We start from the raw sequence: 16,761 nt of genomic DNA on the forward strand, positions 1-16,761 counted from the left end.
CCTTGGCGAAGGGCCGCGGCGGGGCGTGCGCCACAGCTCGCGCCCCCGGCGAGGAGCCGGGCAGCCTGCCCGCCGCTCCTTCCGAAGGCCCCGGCGCCAGCGCTGGAAAACCGGCCGCACGTGGGTGCGGGCCCGGGTCCCGACGAGGCCCCGGGGCGCTCGCTGCGCTGCGGGCGCCCCAGGTGCCTTCGGACGCGTGGCGCGCGGTGGCCCGAGAGCTCGGGGCGGCCAGCACCACGGACAGCAGCCCCAGGGCCAGGGCACGTGGGGGTCACTGGAAAGAGGGCGGGGTGCGGGTGACAGGGCGGGGAGGAGCGGCAGCCGTGGGGGTCTGGGCTGGCAGAACGGGGGCGGCTCGAGCAGAGCCCCACGCTGCCCGCTCACGCGCCGCGGACGCAGCGCAGGGCTCACCGGCTGCGGGGGTTGCGGCCGGGCCCCGCCCACTGACCAGATCCGCCCGCCGGGCGGGTGGGCCGCGGGCGCCGGCACTGCGCAGGCGCAGAGCCAGTAGGGCGGGGGCGGAGCCAGAGGCAGGGGCGGGGCTCGCCCCCTTACACCAGTTTCCCGAGGGGGTAAAAACAATCCATGCGCACAGCAAGCCGCGCAAACAACTCAAAGGTTACGCCGAACAGAACGTGGCGCCCTTTTCCTCCTGAGAACCCCCACCTCCCCAGAGGAGCCATTGGGGCGTTGCGCGATCCTGCATCTTACGCCTTAGCCCCGTTCCCAGCTGCGCTTTACTCCCCTAGACTCATGGACCCCAACTCACCCCGCAAAACAGAGCCCCTAGATCAGCTCGCATTGCGGCGTGGCTGGTGCAGGCCGCGGGTGGAGCAGGAAAGACCCGCAGCCCAGAGCTGAAGGCGGAGGAGGTGCCCCCTATGTCCCCATAGGCCACATAGGATCTGGACCCCGGCAGGAAGGCGGGCGGCCAGGGGCCTCAGTGAGACCTCCAAGCCTGGTCGAGGTCCAGCGGCCTTCAGGGGGTGCCTTAGATAACCCGAACTTAGATGCCCCAGGCACTGGAAGTGGTGGCCTATGGACTCAGAGGGTCAGAGGTGCAACCTACAGGCTGGACTGCAGGATGGCTCCCCCAGTGATCTGGCCCCACTAGAAGGCACACAGAACACAGCCACCCTCGGCCTCCTCTGCACGCCCGGCTGACAAGGCCGTGATCCTGGGTCACGGTGACGGAACGACGGCCCTGCGAACACAATCCTCCGCAACGATCCTGAGAAAGGAATGAGTGACTCCAAGCACCAGGGCCCAGCACCTTGGGGAATGGGGGGCGGGGTGGGGGAGGGGCGCAGGAGGAAGAGGCACTGGGGTGAAGTCCCTGGCCTCCATCACATGGCTGGTGGGTGAGTCCAGGCCCACAGGGCCATTGAGCGTCAGAGTCCCAGCACCCATACCTCCCAGCATGGCAGGCCCTTGGCACGGGGCCCTGGGGCTCCCCGCGACCCCCAGCAGGGCTTGGATGCAGGTGACCGAGGCGAGAGCTGCAGTACTGGGGTGTGACCTGTGAGCCCAAATCTGCAGGCCCATTTCTGCGGAGGAAGGGATGATTCCAGAACCAACCACGGACTTCTCAGGGTACTTAAGTGTGCAATTTTTCTAATTTTTTTTTCTTTCCTTTGTAACCAGAAACATTTTTTTCCGTAAGAAAAGAAGTACAAAAGCACCGTGGTGGACGTGCCAGCCGGGAGCCCGGTGCCTGCGGGGGGCAGGGCGTGCGGGCACCTGCACGCGGCGGTCCCGCCTCCACGTGGCTTTGGAAGTCAGTGGCCAGGTGGATGTGGGCTCTGCGGGCAGATGGGAACTTCCACTGAAACCTTCACGCCCACTCCATGCCTTCTAGTTCCTTCTACAGCGGGGTGGTGAGAGAGAAATCTGTCTCCAACACTACTTGTTTCCTTCTAATTTTCTCTTAACACAAATGAAATAAACACAAATAACATCTTATTTTAACAGTTTTCTATGAAAGACAAAATAAAACATATAAAAAGGTCATTTTATTGTACCTTTTGTGTGGTGGGGTATCAGTGCCCTTTAAAACCCTACTATTCAAGTACAAATGATTATGTTTACAAAGTATTTACATGTCTTCTTCCTTTAAATATTTTAAAACACAACAGCTATCTGGTTACAACAGTTAACAAAAAAATCATAAAGGTTGCAAAACGAAAGTCTCGCCAAGCAGCAGCCAATCAGCCAATTGACGCTGGGGACCGAGCCTCCTGCTCCCTGGGGAGGTGTTAAACAGAGCCTGGCCTCCAGCAAAACGAACGGCTGGGAGACTAACAGCATCCAGTGTGGCCAGGCCGGGCGCCTCCAGGCTCTGAGGCCCCCTCTCCCCTCGCCACGGGGCGTGCTGGCGGGAGCTGGCTGACAAGGTGCTGCAGGATCTGCTAACGGCAGTGGCCTGAAAGCGCAGGCGACAACCCTCTAAACTCCTACCCGATTCTTAGAGAAAGTTTAACCTTTGAAACAACATTCCAGGAAGATTTTTCCTTAACTGACTCTACTGAAGACTAGTAGGTCAATGGTGACATGTGAATGTTACTAAGCCAAGTGATATAAGAAAACTATCTTCTGTTCCGTATTTTGCATCCGGGAGTTGCCAAAAAAAAAAGATGCTTCAGAGGCGAGAGACTGTCACTGTGATACGACGGGGCAGCAGTGCCACACGGCACATGTCCAGGAGCCCAGGCGTGCTCTCGTACGAAGCCTAGAGAGAGGCTTCGAATCCCGCCTGGGCCCCGCGTCCACAGAGGGTTTCTCCCCCAGCAGCTCCGTCTGGGACATGCTGAGTGAGTACACTCTCTGCACGTCACTGTCACCACCAGGAGATGGCCACCACCCTGTGAGGGACAAGAGGAAAGAGAACGGCGCACAAAGGAAATACGCTGAAAAAAAGAGGACGCCTGCAGGTCCGCGCTCTGCCCACGGGGACCGAGCAGGACACCCGCTCCCCGAGGGCCTGCTCAGCGCGCCCCTCACCGCGTGCTCCGTCCACTGCGTACCAGACTGAACGGACGAACCTGCTCAACGGGCTCTGTTCTGAGGTGTTCAATGAAGTAAAAGGCTAAATCGCTTCCATTTCATTCACCCTTGATTTTTCTCTTCCCAAATTTCTCTCCAAGAGCTCCAAAACGAGCTGCCCTGTTGGCTGCAGCAAGTCACCGTGTTACTGTCCACAAAAACTGATGGGAAACAAAACACTACAGGACAGAAGACTTTCCTTCGTGCCATTCAAAGTGGTACAACGGGGGGTGGGGACCAGATGAAATAAACCTCTCAGGATACCGTAAGTCATCCAAAGGACACAGAGACCAACAGACGCCAACTCCCTGGACCTGCGAGTCAGAGGCCAGGGCGGAGAGGGTGTCGGTAGACGCCTGCCCTGTGCCTGGGCGAAAGCTTCCGGGTTCGCCTGTCGGGCCCGCTGCGCTCGCTTCCGTCAACTTGCCGCGGCAGAAAATAAAAAAGCACAAAGCCGGGGCCTCCTCTCTGCCCCTCGGCGCAGGCCCCTTGGAACAGCACAGACGGCTTGCTGCTTTACGCGGGACCACTAGAGGGCGTGTGCGCTCACGTGCGAGCGCCTGGCACGGAATTCGCACGCCTGCCGTCCACGAGGAGCAGCCACCACGCCCATGTCTGCGGGTGACACTTGCGGGTTCGTAAAAAGACCTCTGTGCACGAGCAGGTGTCTCGCCTCTGGGACCACGCCTGGGGTGGGCGGGAAAGCGAGACAGGCACCCCCGCTCCTGCCCTGCACTGGACACCGGGCAGCGACGCCCGCGTAGCATTCACGTGGCACTCTGGGCCCGACCGGTCAGCGGCAGGAGCCTCACCGAGGTCCGGGAGCTGTTTCACGGCCTCAGGGCCAAACATGTGCGCCATCCACAAGCTGGGTAAGAGTCGCGATGTGCCGGGAGGGGACAGGCCTGCGGGGTCCCACCCCGTGGAAACAGTCCCGCTGGGGGGCACGGGGAGCCGCAGCAGCTGCTCGTCAGGATGCAACTCCAGTCCAGACCGCTCCCCTCCCCGCAGGCTGGGAAGGCGTCAGAACGTGCTCCAGTGCGCGTCGGGACCAGACGCTTTACGCGGAAAGCTCGCATGGTCCGTCTTAGGCGGGAGGGGAGACCCGTGTCAGCGCTCTGAGCTGGGATGGCGGACCTCGGCCAGCCCGCCCTCTCCCTGGGCCGCGACGCATTTTCGGTCAGGCGGAACCAGCTGGAGGCGACGCTGTCAGAAACCTCGCTCTGGCTTCGTGGCGCCACTTCGTGGCTCACTGCTCACTCCCGACGGGTCCTCTGATGTGCGGAACGTGGCGCACCAACAGGCTCCAAATGGCTGTGAGGGCCCAGCACTGCCTCTCGCCAGGGGAGACCAAAAGGTCACGTGACTTGGGGACACCTGCCGCTGCCGCCGTTGCAGGCAGCGAGTGACACAACAGAATTGGCATTCGGTGAGAACTCGCTGTAATGGAATGATGCCACCGCTCTGTTTCGATCACAGCTTTCCAGGTGCTGGGCACCTCACAGGACGCTGTCCCGAGGCTGGACGGCAAACGAGTTGGCCCGTTCTGGCCAGGTGGCTGGCGCTCGGTGGCCGCCTGGAGACTGCCTGCCCTCCTGACTAGGGGCACGGAGGTTTGGTGGGCGTCTTCAACCGGACAGCAGGGACTCTCATTTGTAGCTTGGGCTGCTGGTTCGGGCTATCGGCGCTGGCTGGCACCTGCGTGGGGTTGGGGACACCAGGGGCCTGCAGCTGGGCCGCTGCCGTCGTCACAACCTGCTGCTGCATGAGTTTCTGCTGGACCACCTGTGCGGTTGCGGTCACTGCGGGGATCATCTGGACCTGCGGCCCGGCTGCAGTCGCCTGGGTGAGGGTCACAGTCTGTGGGGAAGCCTGAATGAGACAGAAAGCGCAGACCACGTGACGCAGGCACCACTTCTGGGGGTGAGGAGGGACTTTAGACACTTAAACTACATACCAAACTACGGCCTCTGCTTTCTAGCCCAACAAAAGTAAAAAACTGAACTATCGGTGCTTTTAGGCTAAAACTAGATGCTTCTGCGGAAAGCCAAGGCCTGACGCGCGGGCGCTGGCTGGGCTGGTGGCGGTCAGCCTCGGCACTGCAGTCACCCAGAACATGCGGGTTCGGACGGCTGCTCACTGACGTGCAGTGTCCGTGTGCGAGAGGCCGGTGCCTTCACCCCGCCCTCTTAAAACTCCACTTCCTCGGGATGGACACCAGAACTCTTCATCTGTGAGATGTGAGCTCCCTGGGAAGTCTATGCGGGGTGGGGGGCTCCCCGGTGGCTGCACACGTCTGGCCTACCTGCTGCGAAGCGGAGGCGACCTGCTGGATGCTGGCCACGGGTGTCTGCTGCTGGACGACCTGAGGGAGTTTTGCAACCTTTGACAAAACAAAAAAAGCCCAATTTAGAATTCAAAACAACGTGTGCACATAGAGATTTTCCTCTCTCCTTTCCGTTTTAGTTCCTAATACAAAACAAACAAAAACAAAAGGCACCATGGCCAGACAACACAAAATAGCAGTCCTCGACACCCGTGCTCCTGGAAACCCGAGACCTGCTGGTCCACACACCCGCCAGGAATGCAGACAGCAGACCGGCAGCCACGGGGACCCCAGGGAGAGCTCGAGGGATGTGTGTGTACCCACAGCCCTGGCCAGGAGCAGCCCACACACCCATCAGCAGCAACGACAGACAAGTTGGGTTCCCAAGGTAACTCCTGGAGGAGCTGTGTACGTAAAGGATGCCACGGCAGTGTGACCTGAGCACGCCGCAGCCAGACTGCAGGATCCGAGGACTGTCTGGGAGCCGCCACCTGCAAGGGGCTGCGAGGGCCCGAGACCCACTCCCCCACCAGCAGCGCCGCCCGCTCTCACCTGGATCTGGGTCTGCACCTGCTGAGACCCTGCCAGCTTCTGCGCCTGGGAGATGGGCGTGGTGAGGAACTGGGTTTTAAGGGCTGGCTGGGTAGCGTAGGTGACTTTCTGTGCTTGGCCCTGAGCAGCCATCTGCTGTGCAGTGATCTGTAGAAACAGAGAGCCCTCCTGGGTCAGCGGTAGGCGAGGCTGTGGCCCTCCAGACCATCAGGAACTCCTTACCACGCAGCCTGCCCACCCCGGGGGCACCCTGGAACTGCCTGGCCTCCTGGCAAGCCCGGCCTCCTCCCCTGGAAGTCCTTAAGGCCCAGGCTGAGGTTCGTCTTCGTCGTCTCTGTGGCACCTGGTGCCGTGTCTGCTCATCACGTGAGTGAACGTGACCACAGTACAGAAAACGCACGCACACCTTCCCTCGAATCCAGCTGCGAAAATTTGGCATGTAGCCCAGAATACCTGGCACAAGGAGCAACAGGCCTCTAGGCACCATCTTTGCATATTTAACCTAATTTCCAGTTTCCTCGGCCAGGAGAACTTAAACACTATTTAGAAGGCCGAGCACGCACGTTTGCTTCACCAAGCCGTGTCCACTATAAAGAGGCTCCGTGTCTCAGAAGTTTCTTTCGAATGACTCCCACGTGCAGACTGCATGACACACAGCAGGACTCGGACTGAGTCTTTCTATTTCTTCCCCACGTAAGTTAAGCCTATGTGACCACGCAGGTCCCGCCTGCCAGCACGGCCATCGTGTGCCACCAGCGCCTCCCCTTGCCTGGCGCCCAGCCACGCTGCTCCTGGCAGCTGGCACACAGGACTGCTGAGCACTGGGAGGTGACCCTGAGAGGTGTCCTTCCGCAAACTGTCCAGCAGGAAGGAAAGCACTTCAGGTGCCTGTGCGGCACACACCCCAACTGCCGGCCTGCTGAGAGGGACGTGGTTCTGGGGCTTGGATCAGCTCGGAGCTGCTGCCCTCACCTGAATCAGCAGGACGCTGCCAGCCGGCCTCCACGCCAGCCTTCCTCTCCTTGCCAACTCCTGTCCCCACCCGAAGCTCACGAACCCCGTCAGCTCCTCGCCCGAATACAAGCTTGGCGGCGGCTCCGTGCGTTCTGCACGCCGGGTCCAGGCGGGTTGTGTCCTATGTGCCTGCCTCCCTCACCGCTCTCCACAAGCGCAGGGAGCAGGGCTGCCCAGCCCTCCAGGCCCCACATAGCTCCAAGCCCAGGGCCTCCTGTGCATGGGTACCAGGCAGCGAGCCAGGCCCAATCAGACCTGCCTCGTCCTCCGTGTGCCCTGTGCCCAAGGGTGGGGCCCAACCTGACACAGAGACAGGATGGCCGAGAACCCCCGCAGGAAGCCAGTACCTTCTGCTGCACGGCCGCGGGGCCTGGGCCGGCCTGCGGCTGGATGGCCTTCTGCTGCTGCACCGCCTGCTGCTTGAGCTTCAGCAGCTGCTGGACGTGCATGGGCTGGGCCACGACGGTCTGCCCTGCGGACAGCACGCAGCAGGTGAGACACGAGTGCGAGTCAGGGCTCGCATCCCGTTCCCGCGTCTCCCTGCGTCACCGAGTCATTCTGACCGCCAGCTCTCCACGAAAACTGCACCCTGAAACACGCCGAGACAACAAAGCCACCTCCCACACACACTGCAAACGGTCCCGGGTCCACCGTGACATTCGGATCAAGGTACAGGGAGTTCAGAATGTCAGTGGCTAAACTCGTCGTGCTCGGGAAGCTGAGAGACTTCCGCTGAAATGCACGACCTTCTGCAAACGGTTGCCTGGCAAAGGACCCCCACCGGGAAAGGCTCGACAGCCCCACTGCGCACCTGCGGCCTTCTGCGGCTGCCCGATGGCCACGCTGATTCCAGCGACGCTCACAGGGAGGGTGGTGACGCCCGGCGAGGAGACCACGGCCGCGGGCACGGGCACCACCGGAGGCTTCGCCAGGGCCACCTGAGCTGGCGGGGGCGCCTGAGCCTGCATCTGGCCTTGCGCCTGCAGCTGCGAAGTGGGGACCCGGGTCTAAACAGAGAAAAGAACGGGCGTCCAGACAGGCTTGGGCCTCCACGTCGCTGCAAACGCTTCCCCACAGGAGGCCAAACGGCGAGATACTGATGAAAGTTTGTGAGGGTGAGACGTGAGTCAGCCGGGAGCACACATTTCACTGCGGCTGACCTACCTGCTCAACCCATCACCAACGAACACGGGGGACGGGGTTTGGCAGGACGCACAAGCTCCTCAGTCACACTGGTGCTCAGAGGCTAAGAAGATACAGGGCAGTGGAAATCGCCCGTAACCCCGCCCTGCCCGCGCACGGATGGGAAACTGGCGTGGAGCCTGCCGGGCCTTGTGCTCGTCCACGCGGCCTGCTGCAAAAGCCGGCGACGTGGGGTGAGCCAGGGACATCTCGTCACGAGTCGCTCACTGTCCGCCGCGTGGACGCCGCTGCCTCCGACGGCCCTGACGCCGACGGGCTCGCACGCCACCGCTCTGCTGCTGCTTCAGGGGGTGACGGAGAGAGGACCCTGCACCTTCCTGAGCTCAGCTCCCAGAGTCCCGCCCGGGGGCGGCTTCCTGCCGGAGTCCTGCGTGAGGAACGAGCCTCCCCGTCCTGGCCCGTCGGGCCTCGTCGCCACTCTACCCATTTGAATTTGCACTTTTCATGAACAGAGGTGAAATAAAACTTTCTTTTGCAACTTCCTGACTTGCAGACTTTTAAAGTGGGGTGAAGCACACACAAAGCAGAGCCTGAGCACACGGGCCCCCAAATCCTAGCGTGCATTGCAGGTGACTTGAACAGGATTTGAGCAGGTCACCTAAGCTGCTGGCCTGAGTTCCTGCACTTGAAAGTGGAGTATCATTACAACACCTACTCCTGCCTTGGCAGGTGACAGGCATCGTGCCCAGGGCAGGCCCTGGCCAGGAGCAAGGTTGCCGACGTGAGCTGCCGTCAGTGCCAGAACGGGGCTCCCCCAGCCGGGCGCTGGCTGGCCCGAGGGGCGACTGGATCGGCACGGAGTGACCGTGACTGATCCCTGCAGACACTGCCTTCATCCTGACGCTGCTCCTGCCTCGGCAGTCTCTTCGTGCCTAGAGAGCACTGTGACGTCGGAGCCTGGTTTTGGGGCCTCGCCCCTCCCCACAGCTCCTGCACCCTCCCCTCTCTGCTCCTCTCCCTGGCAACATGGCGAGGCCTCCCACACCTGTGTCTTACCCTCCCGTCACCCTCAGCGTGAATCCTGCCCTCTCCACAGCCTAGCTCGTGCCCCACCTCCCACAAGCTCTGGGACGCTGAATTTCTGGGAAATCTGATTATTTGAATGTTCCCCATGTTCTGTGTTTCATCCTCTCCAAGGACAACTTAGGTTCTTGAGGGGAAAAAACACACCTACAACAGTTGCAAGTGAGGTGAACAGTCAGAAGGTAACAAGACGGTGCTTCAGGAAACAACGCATCGAGGGGGACTTACGAGCCGGGCCACCTGGAGGTTGGCCACAGTGGTGCCAGTGAGCAGGGCTCCGGGCCTGGAGGCTGTGACAGTGGTGAGCTGAGGGCTCTGTTGTGGCGCGGGCGGCGGGGGCTGCACCGGCACCTGAGCGCTGGGCGGTGGGGGCCCCGGTGGGGCCTGTGGCGGGGGCGCCTGCTGGGGCAGCTGCAGCTTCTGCTTCTGCATTTTGAGCAGATGTTCCTGGGGCCCAGACAGAGTAGCTTCGTCAGTATTAGCCTCGATCCGTGCCACACGGCTTGCATCAAGTTCCGTTCCACTACCCATCAAACACCGAACAACCAGCGGCAGGGAGAGAACCATCCTCCTGGGCCTCGCCACCCATTTTCAAATGTTCTTTTATGAAAAATCAGCATATCATTGACAAAAACTCGAAATGGTGATTCTGACAGATTAGTAAATTCATAGCTAAACTTCCAGGTTCTTATCGCTCATAAACAAATCTGCTTATATTTGTAGTACCACCAAAATTTCTGAGGTATTGAAATCATAGTCCCTCTTGAAATTTTAAAATTATAAGATGTGGATCAGCTCAGTTTATTCCAACCACCTCTAAACGAAAATTTCAGGTTTTAAGTTAAAACGTCAGGATATCAAAGTAGTTAAAAAAATTTCTAAGGAACAATTTTTCTTTTCTTTTCTAACGGAAACGTACACCGAGTTGTTCGTGACTGTCAGACCTGGCTGTGAAGACAACTGAGGAGGAAGAGCGGAGGAGGAAGCAAGCGGCCGGAGGCGGGCGAGTGGGGCGCGCAGGCCCTGGGGTGCTGGCTGGGAGGGGCCCGGCATGCTCCAGGCAAAACGCGAGAGCGGCGCACTCCAGTGCCGCCCTTGGAGCCACGGTGACCCAGCCCGAAGAAGCCGCGAGGGACCCAGCCCGAAGAAGCCGCGTCTCCATCACGCTGTGCCAGGGCTGCGGAGGGCTCCTGGTCAGCACGTGCTCTGGGCAGGAAGGGGACCCAGTGGCCTCCAGGCCTGTCTGGAGCCCAGAGAACAGGTGGGGAGCCGCGCTGGGAACAAGGAACAGAGGCCTCAAGAGCGAAGTGAGCGACCTCCTCGTGGGTGGCAAAGTGCGCACGCGGAGAACGGTTAACGATGGCGCAGACACGCTTCCTACAGACAGCGGCAGATCTACGCGAAAGACACCGCAAATCCTGTGACGCAACCGGGTTATCGCTGCCCCCAGACAAACGCGCGCGCTCTCCCAGGAGCGGCTCACCGGCGTCAGCTTGCTGACGGCCTTGATCTGTGCGGGCGACGGGGCCGGGCCCTGCACCTGGGGACTCTGCTGCTGCTGTTGCTGCTGCTGCTGCTGCTGCTGCTGCTGCTGCTGCTGCTGCTGGCGGAGCAGCTGGAAGTGCGCGGGCGTCAGCGCTTTCCCGGGGAGCTGGACGCCTGTGGCTGCAGGAAGCCGCTCGTCAGGCTACCTCCCTCCCCGCCACGCACGAGACCCTGCCGGCCCCCGCTGCCGACGGGCCACCCCGCCTGTCTCTACCTTGGGACACCTGCGTCACCAAAGACCGGGTTGGAGTCTGCACCGCAGTCAGGCTGGTTGTCACCACGGCCGAGGCCGTCACGGAGGTGACCGCGCGAACACCCTGGGTTGGTGCTAGGGACACCAGGTCGGACGTGGCTGGGGAGCCGACCGCTCGTGGCTGGGTGTGGACCACCTGGGTAGGCGCCGAGCCTCCGGGGGTCTGGAAAGGTGAGAGCGGAGAGCTGTCAGGGGGCTGCACTGCCCTTCAAGGTTTGTCCTTCACTGTCCTCAGGGGTAGAGAGAAGGGCACCCAGCCACACTCGGGAGGTGACCCGGGGGTGGCACGCACTGAGAAGGGGCGGGAGGGCTCACCCGCTCGTGAATTCAAAGCACGTGCCCCCCGGACATCCTTTCGTGACACTCAAACGAGGGCAGCACTGTCTGCAGCCGGGGGCAGGGAGGACTCACGGGCAAGGCTCCGGGCGCCACGGGCGAGGCGAGGCGCTTGTTAATCGACTGGAAGGTGGCGGCAGGGACCCCCGCGATGGTGTTCACTATCACGCTGCCGCTCACGGTGCCTGCGGAGAGGGGCGTGTGAGGCAAGGGCGCCGGAGACCGGGCCCGCGCCGCGGCATCTCTGCTGCTTACCCGCTGGCATGCTGGTCCCCGTCACGGCCGTTTTAATGGCTCCCGCCTGCTGAAGAAAGAAACCGTTTGAATGTCAAGCCGAGCTCGAACACACAAATACCGAAAGCCTTCCGCGTCGCCAGAATCGGAGCCAAACTCCTGACCACGGGTCCCCTGGCCACACGGGCCGACTCCAGCCTCCCATCCCCACTTCCTCCTAGGCTGCGGCGTCTGCTCCTCAGTCACTGGACTGTGGCCACGCTGACCTTTGTGACTGCCGCAGCTGCCAAGCTCAGAGCCTCTGCTCTTGCCATTTTCCGATCTTTCCTGGCACCTGTCACTCAGGCCACGGCCCAAGGGCTAGCTCTGAGCCCCCAGCACGGCTCCCCTCAGGGTCCTGCCTGGCAGGCGGCTGCCCTCACGCCAAACGGTACTTCCCGCGTGCATCTTCCGAACGAAAGACAAAGCTGCCCAGGCGCGCGTAAAGATTCCGCTACAGCGAATGATGCAAACACATGAGCTCAGCGCGTACGACACAGGCGCACGCCAGATGGGCACACGGTGTGAAACCACGAGCCCGCCTTTCTTTCCCTTTCCTGGTGCCTCTTAGGCTTTTCTCTAACGGGCACAGAAATGTCACATGCACACGGGAGCACGTGTTTTGAGGGAAAGCAGGAGGGATGTGAAGGGAGGTCTGCGAACTGCTGCAGACGGCACGGTTGCTAGCTACGTCGTCACCTAGGCTGCTGTGCAGGTCAGTGGGGAGGAAGGGGACGACTTCCTAAGCCTCGGCTACAGATCCTGTCTGATTCCAAACTGCCCAGACACCAGCCCCCAAACAGCTGCCTCCACCCTCAAGTGGCACAAACCCTGGAGGACAGACAGAGCTGGCAGTGAGGCGACCGCATGCATCTGCCAGGGAAAGGCGGGGAGAACCACACCCCCCCCCTCCCCGAGCGCGTCCCCGGGGCTGCAGGCTGGGAGGGCCCGCTCACCAGCACGGTGGCGCTGCCCACCGTCGTGATCGCGGGCGGCGCCTTCGGTGGGGGCTGCGCGGGCTGCGCTGGGGGCTGCGCCTGGGCGGGGGGCTGCGCGGTGGGCGGCCCGGCAGGCTGCTGGCTGCCCGTTGCTGGGGGCTGGGGCAGCGGTGGCGGGGGCTGCTGGGGCGGCGGGGGCTGTGGCGGGGGCGGTGGGGGCTGCGCCACAGGCGGCTGCTGCGCCTTCTGCTGGTCGGCCAGAGCCTGCGGGGGAGAAAGGAGAGGAGCTGGAGCAGTGGCTGGAACTGCGGCCGCGGCCGCGGCCCCGACCGCCGGGCTGCACCTGCCCGCGTGGCAGGCCTGGCCCCGGCTGCCACACCTTTTTCTCTTTGGCGATTCGCTCTGCGCGGAGAGAGGCGACCTGAATAGGAGGCAGGGGTTTGTCGTAGTTGATCCCACTACAAGACAAAAACAAAAGTGAAAAAATAAACCAGCAAGTTCTGAAGTAGACAAAATGTTCCAGAAACCCAAAAGCCTTACTCACCAAGCTGCCAGTACCGGAGGCAGCAAGAACCCAGCCCCGAGGCGGGTGCCAGGCAGACTGGCTGCCTCGTCCTCCAAACCCAAGGTCCCGCTCCGCCCAGGCCTGTCCGAGAGACCCCGCGTCCTGGGACCCGTGCCGCAGGAACACGCCTGTCTTCCATGGCGCTGGGCCCCAGGCGGAGCCTGACCAGCAAACTGGGGGTGGGGTTCCTCACTGGTCTCTTCACTCTCTCACAAAACCCCTGCTCCCGGGGGCTGCCACATCTCCGCCCGCGACTGTCACCTACCAACCTCCTTGATCCCTCCTGTCACAGAGAGGCTGGCTTGACTTACAACCCTGTGCTCCCGTGCTCTGTTCCCGGGCCTCCCGCCAGCAGAGCCGGGCCCCACGCCTCACCTGCCAGGTGCCTCTGGGTGTCACCGCCTTCCCGCCCACCTGTGCGTTCGGCCACGTCAGTCCACTCAGCCCCGCACACGTCCTGCTCACTGCCCTGCGGCCTTCATCCTAACACCAGACCTTCCCTCGCCCCACGTCCATCACGCTCAGTGGTAAAGCCAAGACCAAAACCACACCAGGCAGCCCAGTATCTGCTCCATGAGGGGTCCCCACCTCCTCCCACCCTTGGCACTTGGCCTGGCTCCCTGTCCCAGCCCCACCTCAACAGCAGCCAACCCATGGGTGTCGGCCAAGACTCTTCTGTGCACACCCGGCACAAGGCCCTCCACTGTGTGGCCCGGGGCCCTCTGCCCGCCACCTCACCTCGCCCACGAGCACTGAAACAGGATCCGTCCTCTCCCCCAAGCCGAAGCACGAAAGCTCCCCCGAGCCCCGACACGTCTCACTCTCCCCCCCTCTCTCTAGTGCACCCTAATCACGCTTCACCCCAACCCATGCCTGAGACCCTCAATCACCTCACTGGTGCCCTCACCCTGGTACCACCCTGGAACCTCCCTGCTCCCCACTCTGCTGACCTGATTTCTAACGGACCCTCCCCTCGGGTCCACGCACTTCCCACCCGCAGCTGCGGACTGACGTGGCTCAGCCCCCCTTGGAGGAGCGAGGCTGCAGCAGGACCACCGACTCTCCCGTCCGGGCCCTTCTGCGGAAGGCCCCCTGGCCTCGGCTCTGCCAGGCTGGGCCTATGCACCACAGGATGCACCCCGCCTCTGTAAGGTGCTCGGCGTTTGCCGTCCAAGGAATAAACGGGGAGGGCAGACTGTGCCCATCTGGTTCACTGCTGAAGCCCCAGGCCCGCGCGGTGCATGGATGACCCACTGACTCAATCCCCCGATGCGGGTCCGACACCTGCTCTGTACCTCTACAACTCCCACGTGCCTGGGGCTCAGACGCTGAACTGCCCAGTAAAGGTGAGACCCTGACTTGCACTGGGAAGGACAACACAGAGCCCGGGTGCAGCTTTCAACAAGGTGAGGATGACGACGTGTGGGGGGCCCTTGGGGCGGGGGGCAGCCATGCAGATGGCTGGGGAGGCACTGCCCAGAGGCAGGCTGCCGGCACTCAGGGAGGCCGGGAGGGGGGCTCTCTGCAGAGCGGCGCCCAGTCACACTTGGGCAACGGCGAAGGCTGGAGTCACAGGGGCAACTGGGTTCATCTGACCTGCGTCCCCAACACTTTCACGTGAAAAGTGAGACTCGCGGAGAGATGCAGGGACCGCACCCCAGGTGCCAGACTCCCCAGCGCTGCTGGTCCCTCTGCCCGCCCCCGGCCACCCCCCCCTCTGAGAGATTACAGAGTGGACGCTCGCCCCCAAACCGGGGAGGTTTCTAAGGAAAGGCCAGCAACACACTTGCCAGGCGAGAGGTGGGCATGGGGAGGGCAGGAGCAAGCCCTCACGCCCCGTCTGCGTCCGCCGGGCTGCGGGCAGGAACCCCACCCGTGTGAACAGAAACGCCCTCCGCCACGCGGGCCCGGCTGCTCCGCTGCCCGCAGCTGATGGCGGGACGCGCGACTCGTACGAGCGTCCAGTAACCCTGCTGCGTTTGAGAGAACACTGGAACCCGGCCGTTTCCAGGAGGAAACCGCGTGTCCTGAAAACGAAGTACCTTTCTGCCAACACGGAGGCGTGCTTCGGGTTTTTCTGGAAGGGGTTCATGCCGAGCCTGCAGCACAGAAAGGAGACAGGCGTGATCGAAAGGCCACAGGGAGCGCCCCCGACGGAGGGGGCGGCCTCGCCGCGGCACGGCTCCGGGAAAGACACCGTGCGGTGGGGACCCAGGCCTACAGGGGCTTGATGGGGGGGCTCCTCTTCCCGGCGGTCATCTTCATCAAGTCGAAGTGGCTCGTGTACAGCTGGGTGTGCGTGGCATTCTCGTCCTGCGCATACATCTGGCCAGTGCGCAGAGGGCGGTTGTTCTTACTCTGGAACGGAAGGGCCGGCGGCACCACGGTCAGGCGCGGTCCTGCGGCCTGCAGGCCACATGCCGAGCCCGTGAGCCCCTCTTCCCGAGAGCCAGCACAGAACAGACGACACAGTGCCTGGCACCCGCGGGGGCTGACGGTGCTCCACGGTCTGCCCCGCCTTCCCGCATGTCACCTGAGGGAGCCTCCCAATACCGAGGACACAGAGCCCCGCCTTCGGCCGCAGAAGGAAGACGGACCCGTGGCGCAGAGCCTGGGCGCCCCCTCACCACACGTCCCTGCGGGCCTCTGCCCACAGCGGGTGCCGAAGGGGCCTGAGGCCCAGGCCCTGCTTGGGGCTTTGGCGCTGCTCATGCCTGGGAACCTCAGTGCCCTGGGCCCCACGGCGAAACCCAGCGCGCCCTGCACCCACACGGCTTCACAGCAGCTCCTCACACCACACAGCAAGTTCCCAACTCACGGAGCGGTGTGTGCAAGGCCAGTGGGCTCATCGGTGACCGGGTCAGGGCCAGGCCGCTGAGCTCCTCGGTCCCTGCCCAGGCCGCTCCGCGGTGACCCTCCATTCCGCTCACTCCTGCACAGACCAGACGGGAACTGAGACTCCTGGAGCGAGAGTCTCACACGTGCGGCGGGCGTGTGCGCGGGCACGGACACACCAAGTCCTCCACACTACACGGACGCCTCCAGTCGAGGCGGGCCGAGAGGAGAACCAGGCACAGAACTGCTTCCCGATGCCAGACCACCATGCCCACTCCCTGCGTTGAGGGCGGTGGAGAGGGGAGGGGAACCAGACGGGCCCGTGACAGCCAACCTGGGCGACGGGCCGGCCACGGCAGGCGAACCACCTGTCAATCCTGTCTGGGAGAGACGTGCTCCCCAGACAGCGCGGAGCTGGCAGGGGCCTCGCGGGCGTCTCTCCTGCCAGCACAGCCCTCTGCCTGCTGCCGCCGTGACAGGCTCCAGTGAGGCGTGAGCAGGGTGTGCTCACGGGCGGAGGCCTCCATAGCAAGGACATGAACCCCCCACAGAGCACAGGCGGCTCCGTGCACTGCCGCCCAGGGGAGCGCAGAGGCTCCGGCGCCTGCTCGGCTCCCAGGACCTTGCCTGCACGCCGCACAGGCCTTCTCTTCCCAGACCAGCTCCACCACCACTAACAGACAACGAGGCTCTTTCTCACATCCTAGTTTTCCATAAAAAGACTACAGCGACCCTAAGAAATCCTTCCAGAACGTAACAGGCCTAAAGCGAGAGTCCAGGAAGTCTTTGTGAAGCCACCGTGAGTGGCCTCGAGAAAGCTTGCTCTTTTTTTTCTTAGACAAAAAAATCCCAAATG

At 62.4% G+C, this 16,761-nt stretch overlaps 1 protein-coding gene across 17 annotated transcripts in view; it reads right to left on the reverse strand.

The window, feature by feature from the left end:
* Positions 1–1,990: 1,990 nt before the first annotated feature.
* EP400 (E1A binding protein p400) overlaps positions 1,991–16,761 on the reverse strand; it is a 76,529-nt gene continuing 61,758 nt past the window's right edge. For 13 of the 17 annotated variants that reach the window (XM_036220299.1, XM_036220296.1, XM_036220298.1 and 10 more), the window contains 14 exons: positions 15,292–15,428; positions 15,113–15,169; positions 12,885–12,963; positions 12,524–12,769; positions 11,550–11,598; positions 11,370–11,479; positions 10,920–11,121; positions 10,644–10,825; positions 9,389–9,607; positions 7,746–7,941; positions 7,282–7,406; positions 5,921–6,067; positions 5,348–5,425; positions 1,991–4,914 (listed from right to left, as the gene is read on the reverse strand). In XM_036220299.1, coding sequence (XP_036076192.1) covers positions 4,642–4,914; positions 5,348–5,425; positions 5,921–6,067; positions 7,282–7,406; positions 7,746–7,941; positions 9,389–9,607; positions 10,644–10,825; positions 10,920–11,121; positions 11,370–11,479; positions 11,550–11,598; positions 12,524–12,769; positions 12,885–12,963; positions 15,113–15,169; positions 15,292–15,428 — 2,100 coding nt within the window. In that variant the 3' untranslated portion in view covers positions 1,991–4,641. The remainder of the gene's footprint in view (positions 4,915–5,347; positions 5,426–5,920; positions 6,068–7,281; positions 7,407–7,745; positions 7,942–9,388; positions 9,608–10,643; positions 10,826–10,919; positions 11,122–11,369; positions 11,480–11,549; positions 11,599–12,523; positions 12,770–12,884; positions 12,964–15,112; positions 15,170–15,291; positions 15,429–16,761) is intronic. The other 4 variants (XM_036220297.1, XM_016145997.2, XM_036220293.1 and 1 more) reach the window with 1 other exon arrangement.

Source organism: Rousettus aegyptiacus, unplaced genomic scaffold (assembly GCF_014176215.1).
Source record: "Rousettus aegyptiacus isolate mRouAeg1 unplaced genomic scaffold, mRouAeg1.p scaffold_m13_p_5, whole genome shotgun sequence".
In the NCBI taxonomy this organism is placed as follows: Eukaryota; Metazoa; Chordata; class Mammalia; order Chiroptera; family Pteropodidae; genus Rousettus; species Rousettus aegyptiacus.